Source organism: Sturnira hondurensis, unplaced genomic scaffold (genome assembly GCF_014824575.4).
Source record: "Sturnira hondurensis isolate 20B ecotype Veracruz unplaced genomic scaffold, ASM1482457v3 Scaffold0006383, whole genome shotgun sequence".
NCBI lineage: Eukaryota > Metazoa > Chordata > Mammalia > Chiroptera > Phyllostomidae > Sturnira > Sturnira hondurensis.
In genome coordinates this window covers 475447-491080 of record NW_028079014.1, presented here as the reverse complement: position 1 = coordinate 491080, position 15634 = coordinate 475447, and the positions used below count along the sequence as shown (strand labels likewise).

General features: G+C 65.8%; 1 protein-coding gene across 3 annotated transcripts; it reads left to right on the top strand.

The window, feature by feature from the left end:
- The first annotated feature begins 752 nt into the window (after nucleotides 1-752).
- TSPAN32 (tetraspanin 32) lies at nucleotides 753-15634 on the top strand. Of its 3 annotated transcripts, none has more exons than XM_037047803.1 (9): nucleotides 753-855; nucleotides 1491-1605; nucleotides 2369-2466; nucleotides 5851-5925; nucleotides 11183-11284; nucleotides 11636-11722; nucleotides 12765-12848; nucleotides 13089-13136; nucleotides 13610-15634. In XM_037047803.1, exons 1-9 carry the CDS (start codon nucleotides 790-792, stop codon nucleotides 13814-13816), a joined length of 882 nt encoding a protein of 293 aa, XP_036903698.1. In that variant the 5' UTR covers nucleotides 753-789; the 3' UTR covers nucleotides 13817-15634. The 3 variants fall into 3 exon arrangements, with proteins under 3 accessions (XP_036903698.1, XP_036903699.1, XP_036903700.1); XM_037047804.1 differs by having other exon boundaries at nucleotides 13045-13136; XM_037047805.1 differs by lacking the exon at nucleotides 2369-2466 and having other exon boundaries at nucleotides 13045-13136.

Sequence of the window (15634 nt, the reverse complement as noted above, 5' to 3'; positions counted from 1 at the left end):
AGTGGCCCCAAAGGTGCAAACTGGCCAGGACTGGACCCAGACAGCTGGTTCACCCCCGGGGTGGGCTGCCTGGGGCCCACGCTGGCCTCCAGTGCCCCACTCAGCAGGGCCTGCGTGCGCTTGAGTCGGCAGCCCTGCCCCTCCCTTGGGTTCCGTCGGAGGCCCAGTGTGGGTGTGAGTGAGCCCCCTCCCCGTGCCCGCAAGACGGCTCGGCTCCAAATTACTCATTTGTGCCGCTGAAGCATCGAAAATCAAGTTACCTTTTCAAAAATTTAGTTGTCACAGAACATTTCTAGTGGTGTTACGTAAGACATGCTTCAAGGCAGGTTCCGATTAGACCTGCCTCCCAGATTCCTCCCAGGATTAAGGCCTGGGCAGGACTCACCAGGGGGCTAGCCTCTGCTTGCACACTCCCAAGACAGGGAGCTCACCCCCTACCCAACTGCCTCCTGCTTCTCGCCCACCTCCTCCCCAGGTGTCTTCTGCAGCCACACGGGGAACAAGAAGGCACCCTTCTGGGACAGGCCTCACATACCTGTAAGTGTCCTGGTGTCTTAGGTTAGGGCTGGGGTAGCAGGGGTGGCAGAAGCTGGCCTGGCCGCCCCTCCCCCTCCTGCCTGCCTTTCTTCCTGGGCACCCAGCCGCTCAGTTCTCAGGGTGTGTTGACAGGCAGTTGGGCGGACGCAGTCTACCTCCTGGGCGGGCAGCTGCAGTCTGAGGCCCCCGCCCAGCTGGAAACCACAGTGGGAGGGGAAGGGAGTGGAGGAAAGCAGAGGAAGGGAGATCACTATGGGCCCCTGGAGTCGAGTCAGGGTGGCCAAATGCCAGATGCTGGTCACCAGCTTCTTCGTCCTGGTAATGGGCAGGTTGGGTGGGAAGGGGTGGGGGTAGGGTGCCAGGGGAGAGGGGCAGCAGCACGTGACTGACTGGGCCTCTAGCCCAGCAGTTCCCTGCCACACACCAGCCCTGCTATCCCCATTCTGCCCCATGGACACTCATCCGAGGTCCCTGGCGACAGGTGCCCCAGAGCCCCTGTAGGGGCAATGGCCCGCATGCGGAACAGCAGGCCTGGGGGAGGCCCCAGGGGGCTGGTGAAGGAGATCGGCGCAGCGATGCCTGAGGGGGCGCTGGGTGCTCTCGAAGGGGTGGGGGACGTGGCTGCGGGTTGGGCCCACTCCCTGCTCGGCAGACCGGTCCACAGTCCCTGGCTCCTGGAGACACTGGACAGTGGGGGTGTCTTTGGGGGTGGGGCACCGTGAGCACATTTATGTGTGTGTGAGTGGTAGGGTGTTTGTGTACGAGTGTCAGGGTGTCTGCGTGTGTGTTGGGGGGGTATCTGGGACAAAGGCCCCCCTGGGACCACCCTGCAGACACACCCGAAGCACGGGCCTGTCTTGGGTGGGACCCGGAAGCTGGAGGGAAGCTGCAGGGGCACCCCTGGGGCGGGGCACGCGCCAGCCCTGCCCCGAACTCCGGCTCTGCCCCAACAGCTGCTGGGTCTCCTCCTGGCCACCGTGGCGGCACTCAGCTACTTCGGAGCCCACTTTGCTGTCATCAGGCAGGTGTCTCCAGAGGGGTCCCCCTCCGAGGCCCTGCACCGCTGGGGTAAGTGAGGCCCTGGGTGGCCACTGTCCGGGGTGGGGAGTGCCCCCAGGGGAGGCATACAGGCATAGGCCCCGAGTCAGGGGCAGAGGGTCCCGCTGCACAGAGCCTGGGGTCTGCAACCCCTGCCTAGGAACCCGAGGACAGTGTGATGGGTGGCATCCAGACTCTGGGCTCTGTGTCCTGGAGGGGGTGTTCCCACAGAGAGGGGCTCGGCCCCCGGGAGTCCCGGAGCAGCTCAGAGGGACCACGGTGTCCCTTCAGGGGCTTGAATCTCAGGTGAAAGCACCAAGGGGGGTGGACGTGGGGAAACTGAGCCCCCTGGGTTGGGCGGTGGTCCCAGCCCCAAGCCTTGTGGCCCCTGGGCCCCATTTTTTAACCTTGACATGCACCCCGGCCTCCCTGGAGCAGGAAGCCTGGGTCTGGACTGATAAGATTATAGCCCCACTCGGCCAGCTGTCACTAGGGCATGGGAGGGGTTGGGATGTGGCTTTGAAGACAGCCCCAGCCAGTAGGCAGGAAGCAGAGGTGGGGGGCAGCGCCCGTGCCCTCTCTTGGGTCCCTCTGAGTGTGGGAGGGGGAGGCAGGGTAGGGGGCGTGGGGAGATGGGGGGCACAACCTGTCCCGATGGGGAGACGGGGTCCATTCATAGCTCCCAAAAGTCCAGCACACACCCCCTACTTGGGGCGGATTCCAGACCCAGGCTCCGCACCGGGGACCCCTGGCCTGGGCACCGCTAACCCTCCTCCTCTTCGGCCCCACGCAGCCTTCTTCACAGGGGTCAGCCTGGCAGGGCTCCTTTGCCTGGGGGCTGTGCTGAGTGCTGCCGCCGCTGTGCGGGAGGCCGGACGTCTCATGGCCGCGGTGAGTCCTCACGCCTCCCGCTGCCCCAGCCCCGGGTCTGCACGCTGGACTGGCGGGGCTACAAATCGTCCCCTTCCGTGTCCAGACAGAAAACGGGAACAGAGGGATGTGGGCCAGCCAGGGCCCCGCCCCCAGGCCCTGCGTCGCTGCGTCATCCTCCATCCTCCGCACCCTCGCATCCTTGGAGGGAGAGGGAGAGATCGGGACCCTTTCTTCCCAAAGGCCCAGGGGGGCTGGGGGCCTGTTACCCTGGAGGCCCGCAGATTTCCCGTGAATTTCATTTCCTGGTACTGGCGGAGGGAGAGGCAGGGAAAGGCCCCTCTGCCCACCATCCCCAGCCCCTAGGTCTGGGCGCCCGGGCAGACTACAGCCCACGCCCTCCTGAGCTCCATGCTGCCCCTTGCAGCTACTGGAGGGGGTCCCGCATGCCCCTGACGGTCCCACAGCAATGGCCTCGTGTTGTCCCCATACCTGCCCCTCCACACGGGCCTCTAGGGCCCCTGCAACTTGTCCTGTTGCTGCCCCTGCCAGCCCTGCCCCCTCACCTAAACTGGGGCCTGGGCTCTCACCTGCACCCCCAGCTACCCCCTGGCCCAGCCTTGGCCCTTGAGATGCGCGGAGTCTGGCCCCGATCCCTCCGTTCCAGCTCGGAGGCCCCTCTTTGGTGCCCCCAGCCCCGGGGCCAGAGACCTGCAAAAGCCCTTGTGCCGCATGGGGAAGGGTCCTACTTCTCCCGGTGGCCGCTGAGCCCCAGGATGGCCAGGGTTCTCGGCCCAGCCTGTGTCACCCAATATTTGTGGAGTGTCTCCTGGTTGTAACTGGCCCCAGGGGCAGGGATAGGGCCACCTCCAGGAACAGCGGTCCCAGGCCAGCCACCCCTCGGTGTGCCCCTGGGCTTGGGCAGCTCAGTACCAATGGGGACCCGCAGGGGCACAGGGCAGCCGGGTGTCGCTCTGCTGTGGCTACGGCCTGCGCCCAGGGCAGCGATTTCCAGCCCGCTGCCGCACAGGGGCACGCCGCCAGAATCTCACAGACAGGCAGGGGCCCGGACCTCCCGTGCCCTGGTTTGTCAAATAATATACAGTGGGAATAAATCACAAGTATACCTATTTTTATTGTCAGATTGACAAAAACATATATTGGGGCTGAATTTTAGTCGTTATTGTGTGCTGCGAGATGAAAAAGGTTGAAAATCGCTGGCCTGGGTGGTGGAGGGAGGGAAGCCGAAGGCGCAGAGGACTGTCCCCACCAGGGGAGAGCCCGCAGCTGTGGGGCCTGACAAGGGAGAGGACATTAGGACAGGGAGCCAGCGGGGCCTGGCCAGGGGTGCCGGTGAGGCCAGCGCCCTGGGCGTGGGGGTGGGGGGGGAGCTGCAGCGTCGGCCGCCAGGGGGCGCCGTGGTGCTGGCTAAAGGCGGCAAACGAGGTCGCCTCTTCCCTGTGACCCCGGCTTGGTCTCGCGAGCTCAGGCCTGCTCTTGGCCCAGCCAGGCACGAGGGCCGCCCCCCAGCAACCCCTGACCCCTGCCCAGCCCTGCGCCCTGACCTGGGGGTGGGAGGCAACCTGGCTCCCAGACACCTGCAGGCCGAGCAGCCTGCGTGCACGTGCTGTGTCTGGCACGTCTGCCTGCGTGTGCGTGCGTGCGTGAGCGCCTGGGAAGGGGCTGGAGGTGGCTCCGGGTGGGACGGGCGCAAGATGCTCCCCCCTTCCCGCCCCCACCCTCTCCGGCCTCTAGAACAGGAAATGAGAGCACAGCGCTTGCCAGGGTGGCCCAAGGAGGCCGTTGCAACTTATTTACGTATTTTTGTTTGGAATGAGGACAGGGAAGAGGGCTGGGGTTGGACCTGGCTCCACCAGCGGCCGGTGCCCAGTGGGCAGAGGCCTGGGGGCATGGGTGGGTCCGTCCTCCCCCGGGGTCGCCCTCTACAGGGTGGTGGGTGGGCCAGCGGGCAGAGGCAGGGGGCCATGCTCTCTCCTAGGAGTGGAACGGTTTCTGGAGCATGCAGGTCTCCTGGGCTGGCTCAGGGCCCCAGCCTGGGAGGCAGCCTTGAGCGATGGCTTCCAGATGGGAAGGTGGCCCTCAGCCAGCTGGGGGGGAGGAGGGGGAGGGGGAAGGCCAGAGAGGAAGGAGGAGGCACCTTCAAGGACGTCCTGAGACTTAGGCCCGCAGACTCCCAGGCAGGCAGCAGGACAGGGAAGGCGGGCAGCCCTGTACAACAGAGCAGAGCCGGCCCCTACGCCCACACCGAGCTTGGGGGCTGCTGGGTGGTCCATTGTCTCACAGAGCCACCCCCCTCCACACACACACGGACTATTTCTTCATCCCTGCCTGGCCTGGCCAGTGTCTGTGTGTCTGTCTGCACCAGCAGGCACCTCTCTATGTCACCCTGGGCGTGCTCGAAGCCTGTCCCAGGCTATGAGCAGCCCCGGAAGGGGGGAGAATGGGGTGACACACTCAGAGCACCCTCACCGAGGTGGGGAGCATGCTCCGTACCGTTGCTGTGGGCCTGGGGACACCCCACAGACCCTGGCATGTGGAGTCAGTGGCCAGACTGGCCATGCAGAGCTGGGCTCCAAGGAGGTGGTGACCTTTTGACACTGCCTGCCAAGATCGCCGGAGCGTTAGTACCTTTTTCAGGGGAGGGGCCCACCACACTCAGTCGCTTCTGCAAGCTCAGAGCCCCCACCCAGAGAGAGGGTGCAAGGAGGGGCTGGGGATGGGACTCTCCAGGGACTGTCTGGCGCCTCCAGCAGGGGTCCAGGCTGTGCATGAGTGAGGGGACCAGCACCCTTGGACCACTGGGAGGAGCAGGGTGTGAGGGAAGGAGGGAGCTCGCTGCTGGGGGTGCGGTGGTCACACCATCTGGGTGTGTCTCCCCTGGCCTGAGCCCTCCCAGCCAGAACCTGGGCCCCTGGGGTGGAGGGCTGTGACTGCCCGGGAGCCCAGCTGTAGAGGTTTCAAAAAACAAAACAAAACAAAACACCCAAGCCAGCTGCCCCTGCTCAGTGTGCCTAGGGCCACCTGAACGGGACAGGTTTTCCCAAACCCTGATCCAGGCCCGCAGAGGGCTCTCCCTGGCCCCTCCCAGGTCAGAGTCCCTGCCAACAGCAGTCCCAGTGAGCAGGAGGGTCTCCTTGCTGGGGACTCCTCCGCCTCTGGGGTGAGCAGTTGGCACAGCCAGGAACAGGCCCTGGGAAGGAAAACCAGCAATGGCGGAAAGCTTCCCCAAAGGGGTCAGAAGGAAGGGTGGAAACTCGTGTGCCCGCCGCCCCAGGTCTCTGCCTGGGCAGTGGGGAGCTGGGCCGGGACTCCTCGGCCTAGAGGGAGCCCGGCGGGCCCCGCTAGGCCGCTTGGCAGTGGGATGACCAGCCCTTCTTTCCCCAGGGCTTCCTGTGCTTCGCGCTGGTGTTCTGCGCCCTGGTGCAGGTGGCCTTCTGGAGGCTCCGCAACCCCACCCAGGTGAGCGCCCCCGCCCTGTCACGCAGCGGAGGGTCCCAGGATGGTGATGAGAAAGTCAGTCCACGCTTCCTCCAACCCCCGGTCACTAGAGAAGAGATGGGTGGGTGTTTCAGGACCATGACAGGGACATGGTCTGCCTGGGGTGGGGTGGGGACACAGGCACCAGCGGACAGGGGGCAGCAGGTGTAGGAGGAGGGAGGGGAAGCTGGTAGAGGCCTCAGACCACCCCAGCCGTGTGCTCCCCCCCCCCCCCCGCCCCGCCTTGTTCCTGCCTCCTCCTGGAGGGGAAACGGCTCGGGGGGTGGGGCTTAGGGGGCGGCGGCAGGTGGAGGGGGTCCCTGCCTGCCTGAGGGATGGATTTGGGGCAATCAGTATTTTCGGAGATTCACTACGAGGGTCTGCACTGCTGACGGGGCGTGGCCAGGCAGGGAGAGATGCCTTGTGGGGGGCTGCCAGGAGGACCGGGGGGGAAAGGGTGTCCAGGACGCACCCACAGGGCCCGACCTGCCTGGTGACGGGGCCTACAGGTGGGCAAGGGTGAGGTACCCTGCTGGTTCCATTCTGAATGTGGGCTCCTTCCCAGGGACGGTGGGACTGGGGGAGGCTGGGATGATGATGCCCAGGGCGGTGGGGGGCGTGAGTCCCCGCGGCAGGGGTCCGTCCATCCATCCACTCAGCCAACGCCTTCTGGGGGCTCGCCATGTCAGCAGGGTGCCCAGGGAGGCTCAGGGCCGAGCAGGTTACCTCCCAAGTGAGGGAGTGAGGGAGGGAGGCCCTGGCCCCCAGAGAGCGAGAGTGAGCAGGGCTAGACGCCTGTAGGCCGTGGGTCTGCCGTGGGCGCTCACACCAGGGAGCAGCTTGGGACAGACAGCCCTGGGGCTCTGGCGGATGGCCCTCCGGGAATTCTGTCCGGCCCAAGGAGCACCCGAGAGCCCGCCCTGGAGCTAGGGCTGGCACCTTCATAAGTGAAGCTGACCCCTGCCAGCCCAGGGCACTGAGCGAGATGGGCCGGTGCCAACATCTCAACATTTGCCCCCAGGCCCTGTGTCTAGAGCTCCTGACAGGTCAGGCTTCTCCCCAAGCCTCTCCCCACCGCCAGGTCACAGCGTCTGTCCCCAAAGGGGCCTCCCACTGGGGACTGTGTCTACTTTCAGAGCTCGGCCCAGTGCCAGGTACTGCCTAGCCCTGCAGCCCAGTTGCCCACGGGTCAAGAGGCCACAGCTGGGAGAGGGGGCAGGGGGCAGGCCCCCCCCCGGGTGGTACCCCCCAGTGGATGGACCCTGATGACAGAGCCTGTGCCCCACCCTTTGGCTGTGAGAGCCCAGACCCAGGCGAGACACCCCACCCCCCATCCCCCGGCAGCCCAAGGAGCCCCTGGGCCGGTGCGTGGGGCTGAGAGAGAGAGAGGAGAGCCCGGGCCGTGGGCCCTGTCTGCCCTGGCTTCCTGTGGCCCTCAGCTGTCCCCTTTCCTCCTACTGGACCCGTTTCCCCATGCGCTCAGTAAGGCCCGGCCCAGCAACACCAAGACCACCCAGCCAAAGTGAACTTGGTTCTTGTGCAGGCCCCCTTGCAGATGGTGGGTGACGAGCAATGCTTTCTTCCCTGTGCGTCAGGAGCCCCGCAGTCCCGGCCCCTGTATATTAGAGTGTCTGGCTGATCATGCCCCCCCCCTCCCAAAAGAAGAGGCTCACAGAGGGCAGCCGGCCAGGAGAGCAGGCTGGCTCTCAGGCTGAGTCCGTGCTGTGTGCTTCAGGTGTGTGACCACCCTCTCTGGTCTTTGCTCCTCACCCTCAGACGTGGGCCTTTCTCCCTCCTGTGCTTCCTGGTGTGGGTGAGGCTGAACGGCCAGACCACTCAGAGTGTGGGTCACCCCTCGGTCTGCACGTGGGGAGACGCCTGCCGAGAGGGGGACGAGGTCACCCTGATGGAGCCGGGCAGGAGGGGTCCCCACCATCCAGGCCTCTATCCCCAAGTCACTGTTGCCCCAAACTGCCCACCACTCCCTGTATCATTTGGGGTCAACCGCCTGTGACCAGATCAGTAAGAGAACATTCCTCTGGATTTGGGGGAACTCGAAGCCCCCCAAAGGCGGCCTCAGCTCTCAGCAGGGCAGGCATTTCTGCCTCCCATTCCCCAACCCACCCCACCACCCCAGCAGCTATCTGGGCCACACTACATGGGTGGTCCCTGTCAAGACAGCTCCCAGGGTGCCCTGGGGCCCCATCTGGCTCTCCTTGGGTGCTATAGACCCTCCATCCTTTCTTCTCTGACCCTGTGTGTTTACAGCTCCAGCCCAGGATTCGACAGGCTGCAGGGGACAGGGACATGGGCCACGGCCAGCTGGGGCTCCGCTCAGGGCAGGGCAGGGGTGCTGGCTGATGGCTCCCAGCTGTGCCTCTTCTCCGCCACTGCCCCCCCAATCGTCCAGGTCTGGTCCATCCTCCAACTAACCCTCAGGGGTCATTTCCTGGGGCCTTGCTTGACCCCAGGCCCCCATCTGCCCCCCAGGTGGCCTATATGTGTCCAGGCCCATGTGGGCACAAGGCGGCCTGGGTGAAGGAATCTGGGGTCAGCCTCTCCGTCCAGCGCTCTTGGGTGCTAGTCCGCCTCACGGGGCCTCTCTCCTCCGAGTCGTGGGGGCTGTGGTGTGATGGGGCAAACCAGTGCGTGCAGAGGGCTCTGTGGGGCCCACTGGCACCCCAAGCCAGGCCGGCCCTCCATCCTCTGTGGTGCGGGCTATGCAGAGCTGTCCCAGGCTCTCCCAAGGCAGTGGCTGGGGCCCGGCCCTGGGCCCAGGCCCAGGCTCAGGCCCAGGCCCAGCCCCAGCCCCAGCCCCAGCCCCAGCCCCATCCCCATCCTGTGCCCATCACCCCGGTCATGGGCGGGGCCTTGGCCTCCCGGCACCCCAGGCCAGATCCCAGCCAGGCCCCTTTGCTCCAGGCCCCGTGAGCACAGAAGCTCCTGGGGGTCCAGAGCCTGAGCCGGCAGGCCCCAACCCCCATTTCCCTCACCCCATGCCCCTCCCCAGGGATACCATGAGCCGTCCTAAATCAGGGTTGTGATGGCTCCCCCAGGACCCCCCTTAGAGATGGGAAACCAGAGGACAGAGGGGGGCAGGGACCGTCATGTCTGCGCGCCACTGGGAAGGCAGGCTGCTGCCCCGGCGGGGTGGGGGAGGGGCCCTGGCAGGCGCCCCAGAGCTGGCGAGGGCCAGCAGTGTGGGGACTGGGTGGCCGTGAGATGAATGCAGAGCGAGAAGACAATTAATTATGCGCTGGCCACAGCCCGGGAGCCACCGTCACCGCCCGCCTGTCCCCAGACGGGGCCATGGAGATGAATCACCGGGCTCTGCTTAATAATTCATTCTCGGATTAAGTGCACGGGTGCTGGACGGTCTCTGTCCTCACAGCTCCCCCCACCCCAGGCTGCTCCCCTCCCCGATTGTCCAGCCACCATGCAGGCTCAAGTCAGAGGTGGCTGTGGGTCCATGGGGCTGGTCTGCAGAGCAACACCAGCCCCCACAGGCCGCCCGGGAGCCACCTACGAGGGTTCAGCAGACACTGGGGGAAGGGGCACAGCCCAGAGTCACCAGCCTGGCTCAGGGCCTGGAAGCGGGGGCCATGGACTCCCTGAGCACCTGGTCTGTGTGTGTCTCAGATGTATCATCTAAGGAGAGATGTTCGAAGCCAGGGGCACCCTTGCAGCTCTGGAAGATGGGCTTGAAGGGCACGGCACCCTGGGATCAGGCCCTGGCCCCTCCAGGGCCCTGGCGCACCCCCAGTTAGGGAGAACACTGCCCCCTACTCCTCCAGCAGGCCTTGGGCAGGAGGCGTAGCTTGGCCAAGTCTGCTCTGTCACCCTGCTTCTGGGGCTGTGGGGCCGGGGACAAAGCTGCAGCTCAGTCACAGTGAGGGCCATCCCTCCCGACAATATTACAGTAGTGACCATGCCTTGAAGGCGCCATCCCAAGTAGGGGAGGGCCTGGGAGCGGGGTGCGGATAGAACCAGAGGGGGCATCCCAGCTGGCCTCCGAACCCCAGGCCAGCTCCACCAGGGCCCCTGTTGGTACCCCCATTTTCCTGGAGGAGACTGGCTCCCAGCCTGGGCACCCCCTCTCCCCCTGACCAGCAGTGGGAAGGGAACTGCTGGCCGGGTCTGGGGTGACTGGCAGGTGACGTGTCACAGGCAGTTAATGAACGCCAGGAGCGGGGTTCAGGACAGAAACCCGTCTGGTTCCCATTGGTGTGCGGGGGCTTTGGAGGAGGCCGGTTGGGTGGGACAGCCCCCACTGCCTGCTGGCCGGCTGCCCCGAGTCCTCTGGGGTGCGGGTGCAGCGCCTCTCCTTCCTTTCCGAGGGGCAAGCGGGAGTGGCCAGAACAGGCCTGGGTCCTCCACTCACCCCCAGCCCATCAAGCACGGGCTGTGTGTCCCAGCGGTCAGCGTGGCACAGGGGTCAGCGTGGCATGGGGTCGGAGGGCGGTGATGGAAGGCTTGGGGCCTCTAAGGGGAAAGAGGCATCAGCGGGCAGGACACTTCATGGAGGCCTCGCCTGTGCATGGAGACCAGCAGCTCCTGGGCAATCCTGGAAGCCTTCCTGAAGGAAGCGAAGTTCCAGTTTGTCTTTGAAAAAATAACTTGAAGAGGAGGGCATTCTGTTTTGGGGGGAGCATGAGGAAAGACATAAAAGGGGTGCTTAGGTGGGCGGAGACTATGAGGTCTGGGTGATGTTGGGGTGCAGAGTGAAGGTAGAGCCCAGCCAGGGGTTCGATGCCCTGCTCCATCATCTGTCCCAGGGGCCTTGCTGGCCCCGAGGCAGCTCTGGGTGCTCACAGCTCCCTCAGCCAAGGACCTCCTCGGCTGCTGGGGCTTTCCGGAGCGCACCACGTGGTTCTGGGGAAACCCCCAGAGCATCACTGAGGAGCTGAGATCCGACACTCACCCGGCCTCGTCTGCCCACTGTCTGTGTCTGGAGATGGAAGCAGGCGGACACTCCCCTCGGCCAGCCCTCTGTGCTCCTGGGGACCAGAGCTTCCATCTCTAGCTTATCCTGCAGGACCACTGGGGGGCAGGGGTGGCATTCGCAGCCAGTCGAAGTCTGGGGAACCACTGTGACCGGCCACCCAGGAGAACCAGCTCTGCCCTCAGGGGGGTGGGGGGAGCTCCACCAGGGAAGGAGCTGCACACCCTTCAGACAGCCGTCAGCAGCGTGGCCGGGGCCGACCTCGAGGAGAGCTTCACGGAGACCCTCCCGGCACAGGTGGAGGATGCCGCATTGGACACCTACGACCTGGCCTACGACCGGGCAGTGAGGAGCTCGCCTGGCGCCCAGCGACAGGAGCTGCTGGCCATCCAGGACACGGTGAGCATGGTGGGGACCCCCCACTGGCAGCTCTGGGCTGGCCGGTCTCCCACTACAGTCCCCTCAGCAAGCCCTTGAGGCCAGCCTGGCCCTGCCCCAGCAGGGGTGTTCGGTCCGCCTGCAGGTGGGCAAACGGCATCAGCGAGGACCTGCCAGGTGCCGCCGGGCCCTCCTTCTCCAGAGAAGCCCACTGGGCAGGCAGGGCTCCCACAGTCTGATTTCTTGGGGTGCCCAGCTCTGCTGGAGCCTTGCGCCAGTGTTCCCTTCTGTCGGACGGGTCCCCAACACTGGTCCCCAACCCTGGGGACCCCAGGGTTCAGGGAGCCAAGGCCCCTCTGTCTGCCCTTGCAGTTTCTGTGCTGTGGGAAGGGCTCCCCGTCCAGCCTGCTGGGCGGTGCGGAGGTGGACCTGTGTCCAGGAGAGGAGGCCACCTCACAGGTGAGGGGCAGGGGCACCACGGGGCTGGGGAAGGCCGCAGGTGGTGAGGGGCAGCAGGGAGGGGTGGCCGGGCTAATGAGCCCACTGCGACGCAGGTCAGGCCCCATCCTCCGTCCACTGCTTCCCTTCAGCTCTGTCTGTGGGCTCCCCAAGGTCAGGTGTGGTGCGGAGCACTGAGACCCTGCCCTCGGAAGCCTCCAGAAGAGCCAGGCCTGGGTGGCCAGGGTGGAGGGTTGCAGAGCAAAGGCAGTCAGCTGTGTGGGGAGGGGGATCAGTGTCCTGCGGGCCTCAGAAGGAGCCGGCCGCAGGGTCATTCCAAAGAGGAAGGTTGCCCGCTGCAGGGGTGGCCGGTGCCAGTGTGGCCGCCCGAGGCTCCAGTCACAGTGACACCAGAGGCAGGAAGCCCCTTCTTCCTGGAGGCCCAGAGAGGGACTTGGCAGCCCCTTCCTGCTGGCCAGCCTCCCTGCACCACGGCCTGCCCGGCTCCCCTCCCCCGCAGTCCGGGAAACAAACCACCCCTATCTCTTGGGCTCCTGGCTGCCCTCCGAGAGACAGACAGGAGGATGCACCTGGCAGAGGCCCAGGGAGGGATGCGGCCGCACAGCACCTTGGGCCCCAGTGGGACTGCCCGCTGGGGATGGGCGAGGGCAGGGGAGGGCCCAGTGTGCCGGGGAGGGGGTGAGAGAGGGACGGCTGGTCCGAGCCAGCCTGGGAGAGGCCTCAGGTCCCATCTGGGCCCAGGGTGAGGGCCTCCTGGGCAGGGATTCGGTGTGGGGCAGTCTCTGCAGAACGGCCCTGGGCCTGGGGGCAGGGACGGTGTCCTGATCAGCGGTTGGCCCAGAGTTGCCTTCTGGGAGAAGAGGGGCCACCCGGAGGGCTGACTTGGGGCCCTTCCCCCGAGGGGCTGCCCGGCTACACTGCAGGACTGGCCGGGCTCTGGGGCTGTTTCCCGGCCAGAACAAAGCGAGTGCTGGCTGGCCTCGGTGGGCTCCGAGGGTCCCTGGGGGGCAGGGCGGGAGCCATGGCGCTGTCCTCTGTCCAGGACTGCCTGCAGGGCATTCGAAGCTTCCTGAGGACACACGAACACATCGTCTCCATCCTGGCCAGCGTAGGCCTCGCCTCCACGGTACCTTCCCCGTCACCCCTTCCGCCACCCTCGCTGGGAGGGCCCAGCTGCCCCCAGGGAAGTGGCCTGGGGTGTTGGGCCCTCCCAACTCCCTTCCCTAGGAGACAGCCGGGTACCCTACGGCCTGGGTCGCTTTTTGGGGAGGTGGAGAGCCCCACCGGGAGCCAGTGGTGCAGGTACCCCCACCCCCGCCCAGGTGTACGCAATGTTGCTGAGCTCCTTCCTGTGGTTCGCCATCAGCTCCGGCCGCAGCTTGGACCACAAGGGGACCTACGCCCTGAGCCCCCGGTAGGCCCGCCCGCCCCTTCGCAGAGTGGGGCCCCAGAAGCCAGGCCAGGCCAATACCCTGGAAGACCCCTGGCCACACAGAGGGCGGGGGAGGCTGCACCGTGCCAGACCTGCATGTCGTCACCCTCCACTGGCACAGGGACCCCTGCTGGTCCCCAGCCCCTACCAAGACCTGACCTCACAGGGGCTGTGTCCACCTGCACCAAGAGATGGAGGCTCCTGGGGTCCCCATACTACAGCCCCAGTGATCTTGGGGACCCCCTAGGCTCTCCGTACCCAGAGAGCAGGGGGCCCCGGGCCCGGCCACTGAGCAGTCCCCACCCCAGTGCTCACAGCTGTCCCTGCCTGCCACTTCCCCTGCTCCCCCTCCACCCTGTCACTCCTTCTGGCCAGCTGCACCCCCTGCACCCGGTCCAGGCACCCGCCCCGCCCCCCATATCCTAGAACAGCCTCCTCGTGCCTCTGTCTCTCAGGGCCCGTGGCCAGCAGCCCTGGGAGCCCAGCTTCTTCAGACGCTCCCAGGGGGTGCCCACCCTTCATCAGCTCGACGACCTGGGCCCCAGATCGGGCAGCCCCCGGCTGCTCCAGGACCACTGATGCTGTATGGACCCCCTGCCCGCCACCTGTCTGCCCACAGAGGCACAGATGCCCCTGCCTCGGGGCCTCTGTGCCCCTCTTGAGAACGAGCAGGGTCCTCCACATTGTGCTGGGGTGGGGAAGGGGGGCCCCGCCAGAGAAGCGGCCCCATGCCCGCCGACAGGGCTGGGGTCCCACACAGGCCCCCTGGAACAGTCTGGGAGCTGGGTCAGAGCAGGGGAGCCTGGGGGTCTCCGCAGGGAGGCTCGGGTCTCATGGGGCCCCACTCACCTGCCCCACCTCGTCTCCAAGGCAGGGGTGGCGTGGGGAGTCCTGTGTGGAGAACTTCTCTGACTTCCCTTGACCCCCGGCTGGAGAGTGGGCTCAGTCCTTGAGGGCTTGATCCTGTGACCAGATGAGACTGCCCAGGGGACTCCTATGTCTGAAGGAAAAATCCCATCACATGTCCAGGAAGGCTGTGAGAACTGGCCCCACTGGACAGCCTCGCCGCCTGTCTGGGGAACCTCGACTGTCCCCAGTAGGGGCAGGGCCTGCGTCCTGTGCTCAGACCCCACAGCCCTGAGGCAGACAGCACTGCCCTTCGCCCTGGCAAGGCCACGGCCCAGCACCACTAGCGAGGGAGAGAGGGTGGCGGGGCCCGCACAGCTCCACAGAGGGGACCAGGCCTGGCCCGCCATGGCCATCCAAGGGGGACCTCCCTCCGGGGATGTGCAGCCAAGGAAGTGACAGGCACTCGCCACCATCCCCTGCTGTGTCCCCGTCCCGCCCCCGTGTCCCCCACGCACGCACCTCCCAAAGTACGGGTGCCCACCTGTCTGTCCTCCCTTGCGGTCCTTGTCCCCAAAGGAAGGCCCCCCAGTGTCTCCAGGGCCCTGGGTTTGGTGACGACGGACGGCTGCATTCCTGCCCCTGCCCTGCAGTTCTGTCCTTGTCATCTCCTTACCCTGCCCCTCATGAGATAAATTGTAAGTAGGTACCAGCAGGACAGTGGGGGGAAGAGGGAGGAAGGAGATGCAAGGTTGGTGAAATTCTGGAAGACGGAGAGGCCGAGCAGGAGGAGAAATTTTGCCGGAAGCCGGTAGACTGCTCCTCCGGCTGCTGGCCTGAGACTGGTGCCCACGGGGAGCCGCTGCCTCTGCGCCCACCGCATGCTCCCAGCCCGCCGGAGCCCCGCTCCTAGGGAGGGGCCCACTCCTCGTTTTGGGGGGGGGAACTGAGGAAGGGAGCCTGTCACCATGGCCCTGGTCTTCCACCAGCGTTCACGACTGGATGGGGCAGGGTGGGGAAAGGCCTCGGGGACCCCAATCCCACTCACTGAGTAGTAACACCCCATTTCCTCTGGATTGGACCGCCCCAGTCGTCACCATGACCGCTGATGGTCGCTTAGCCCAGTGGCAGACCGGGGGGCACCCGCCGCTACCAACTCGAGGACACTGTGACTGCGTTCTCCGGTCAGAGCATTCCTCTGTCGGTTACTGAGCTCTCCCAGCCGGGGGACTAGGGGCCAGCGGGGCCCTGGGCACACTTTTGGGAAAGGCTCATCAGCTGAGCGCCTGGGAGGTGTGGCCCCGCCTACCGTGCATTACCGGGGCGGGGGCCGGGGGGGCGGGGCAAGTGATGGTGCCATAGCCTGCATCCTGCAGGGCCCCGCCCCCCCAGACGGTGCTTCAAGGTCGGGGAGGCAGTTGAGGCTGACAGCGAAGACAATCATTAATGGGGGGCAGTCAGCCCTCCACCCCACGGGAGAGAGCTTACACACCCCAAACATCCAAGTCAGTGAAGTCACTGCTGAGCAGGAAAGGTGTCTCTTACTTCACAGGAAAAACTAAACAGCCCTTTTGGCCAACCCAATTAAAAAAAAAGCCCAGCTGCTGTGGCTCCGTGGCCTGTGGGCTGCAGGG

Excerpts from the sequence above, each read along its gene's own strand:
- TSPAN32 (XM_037047803.1), top strand. The coding sequence starts at position 790 with ATGGGCCCCTGGAGTCGAGTCAGGGTGGCCAAATGCCAGATGCTGGTC. Across the intron at positions 11,723-12,764 it reads GAGAGGAGGCCACCTCACAG|GACTGCCTGCAGGGCATTCG; the intron begins GTGAGGGGCAGG and ends TCCTCTGTCCAG. Across the intron at positions 12,849-13,088 it reads GCGTAGGCCTCGCCTCCACG|CTCCGGCCGCAGCTTGGACC; the intron begins GTACCTTCCCCG and ends GTTCGCCATCAG.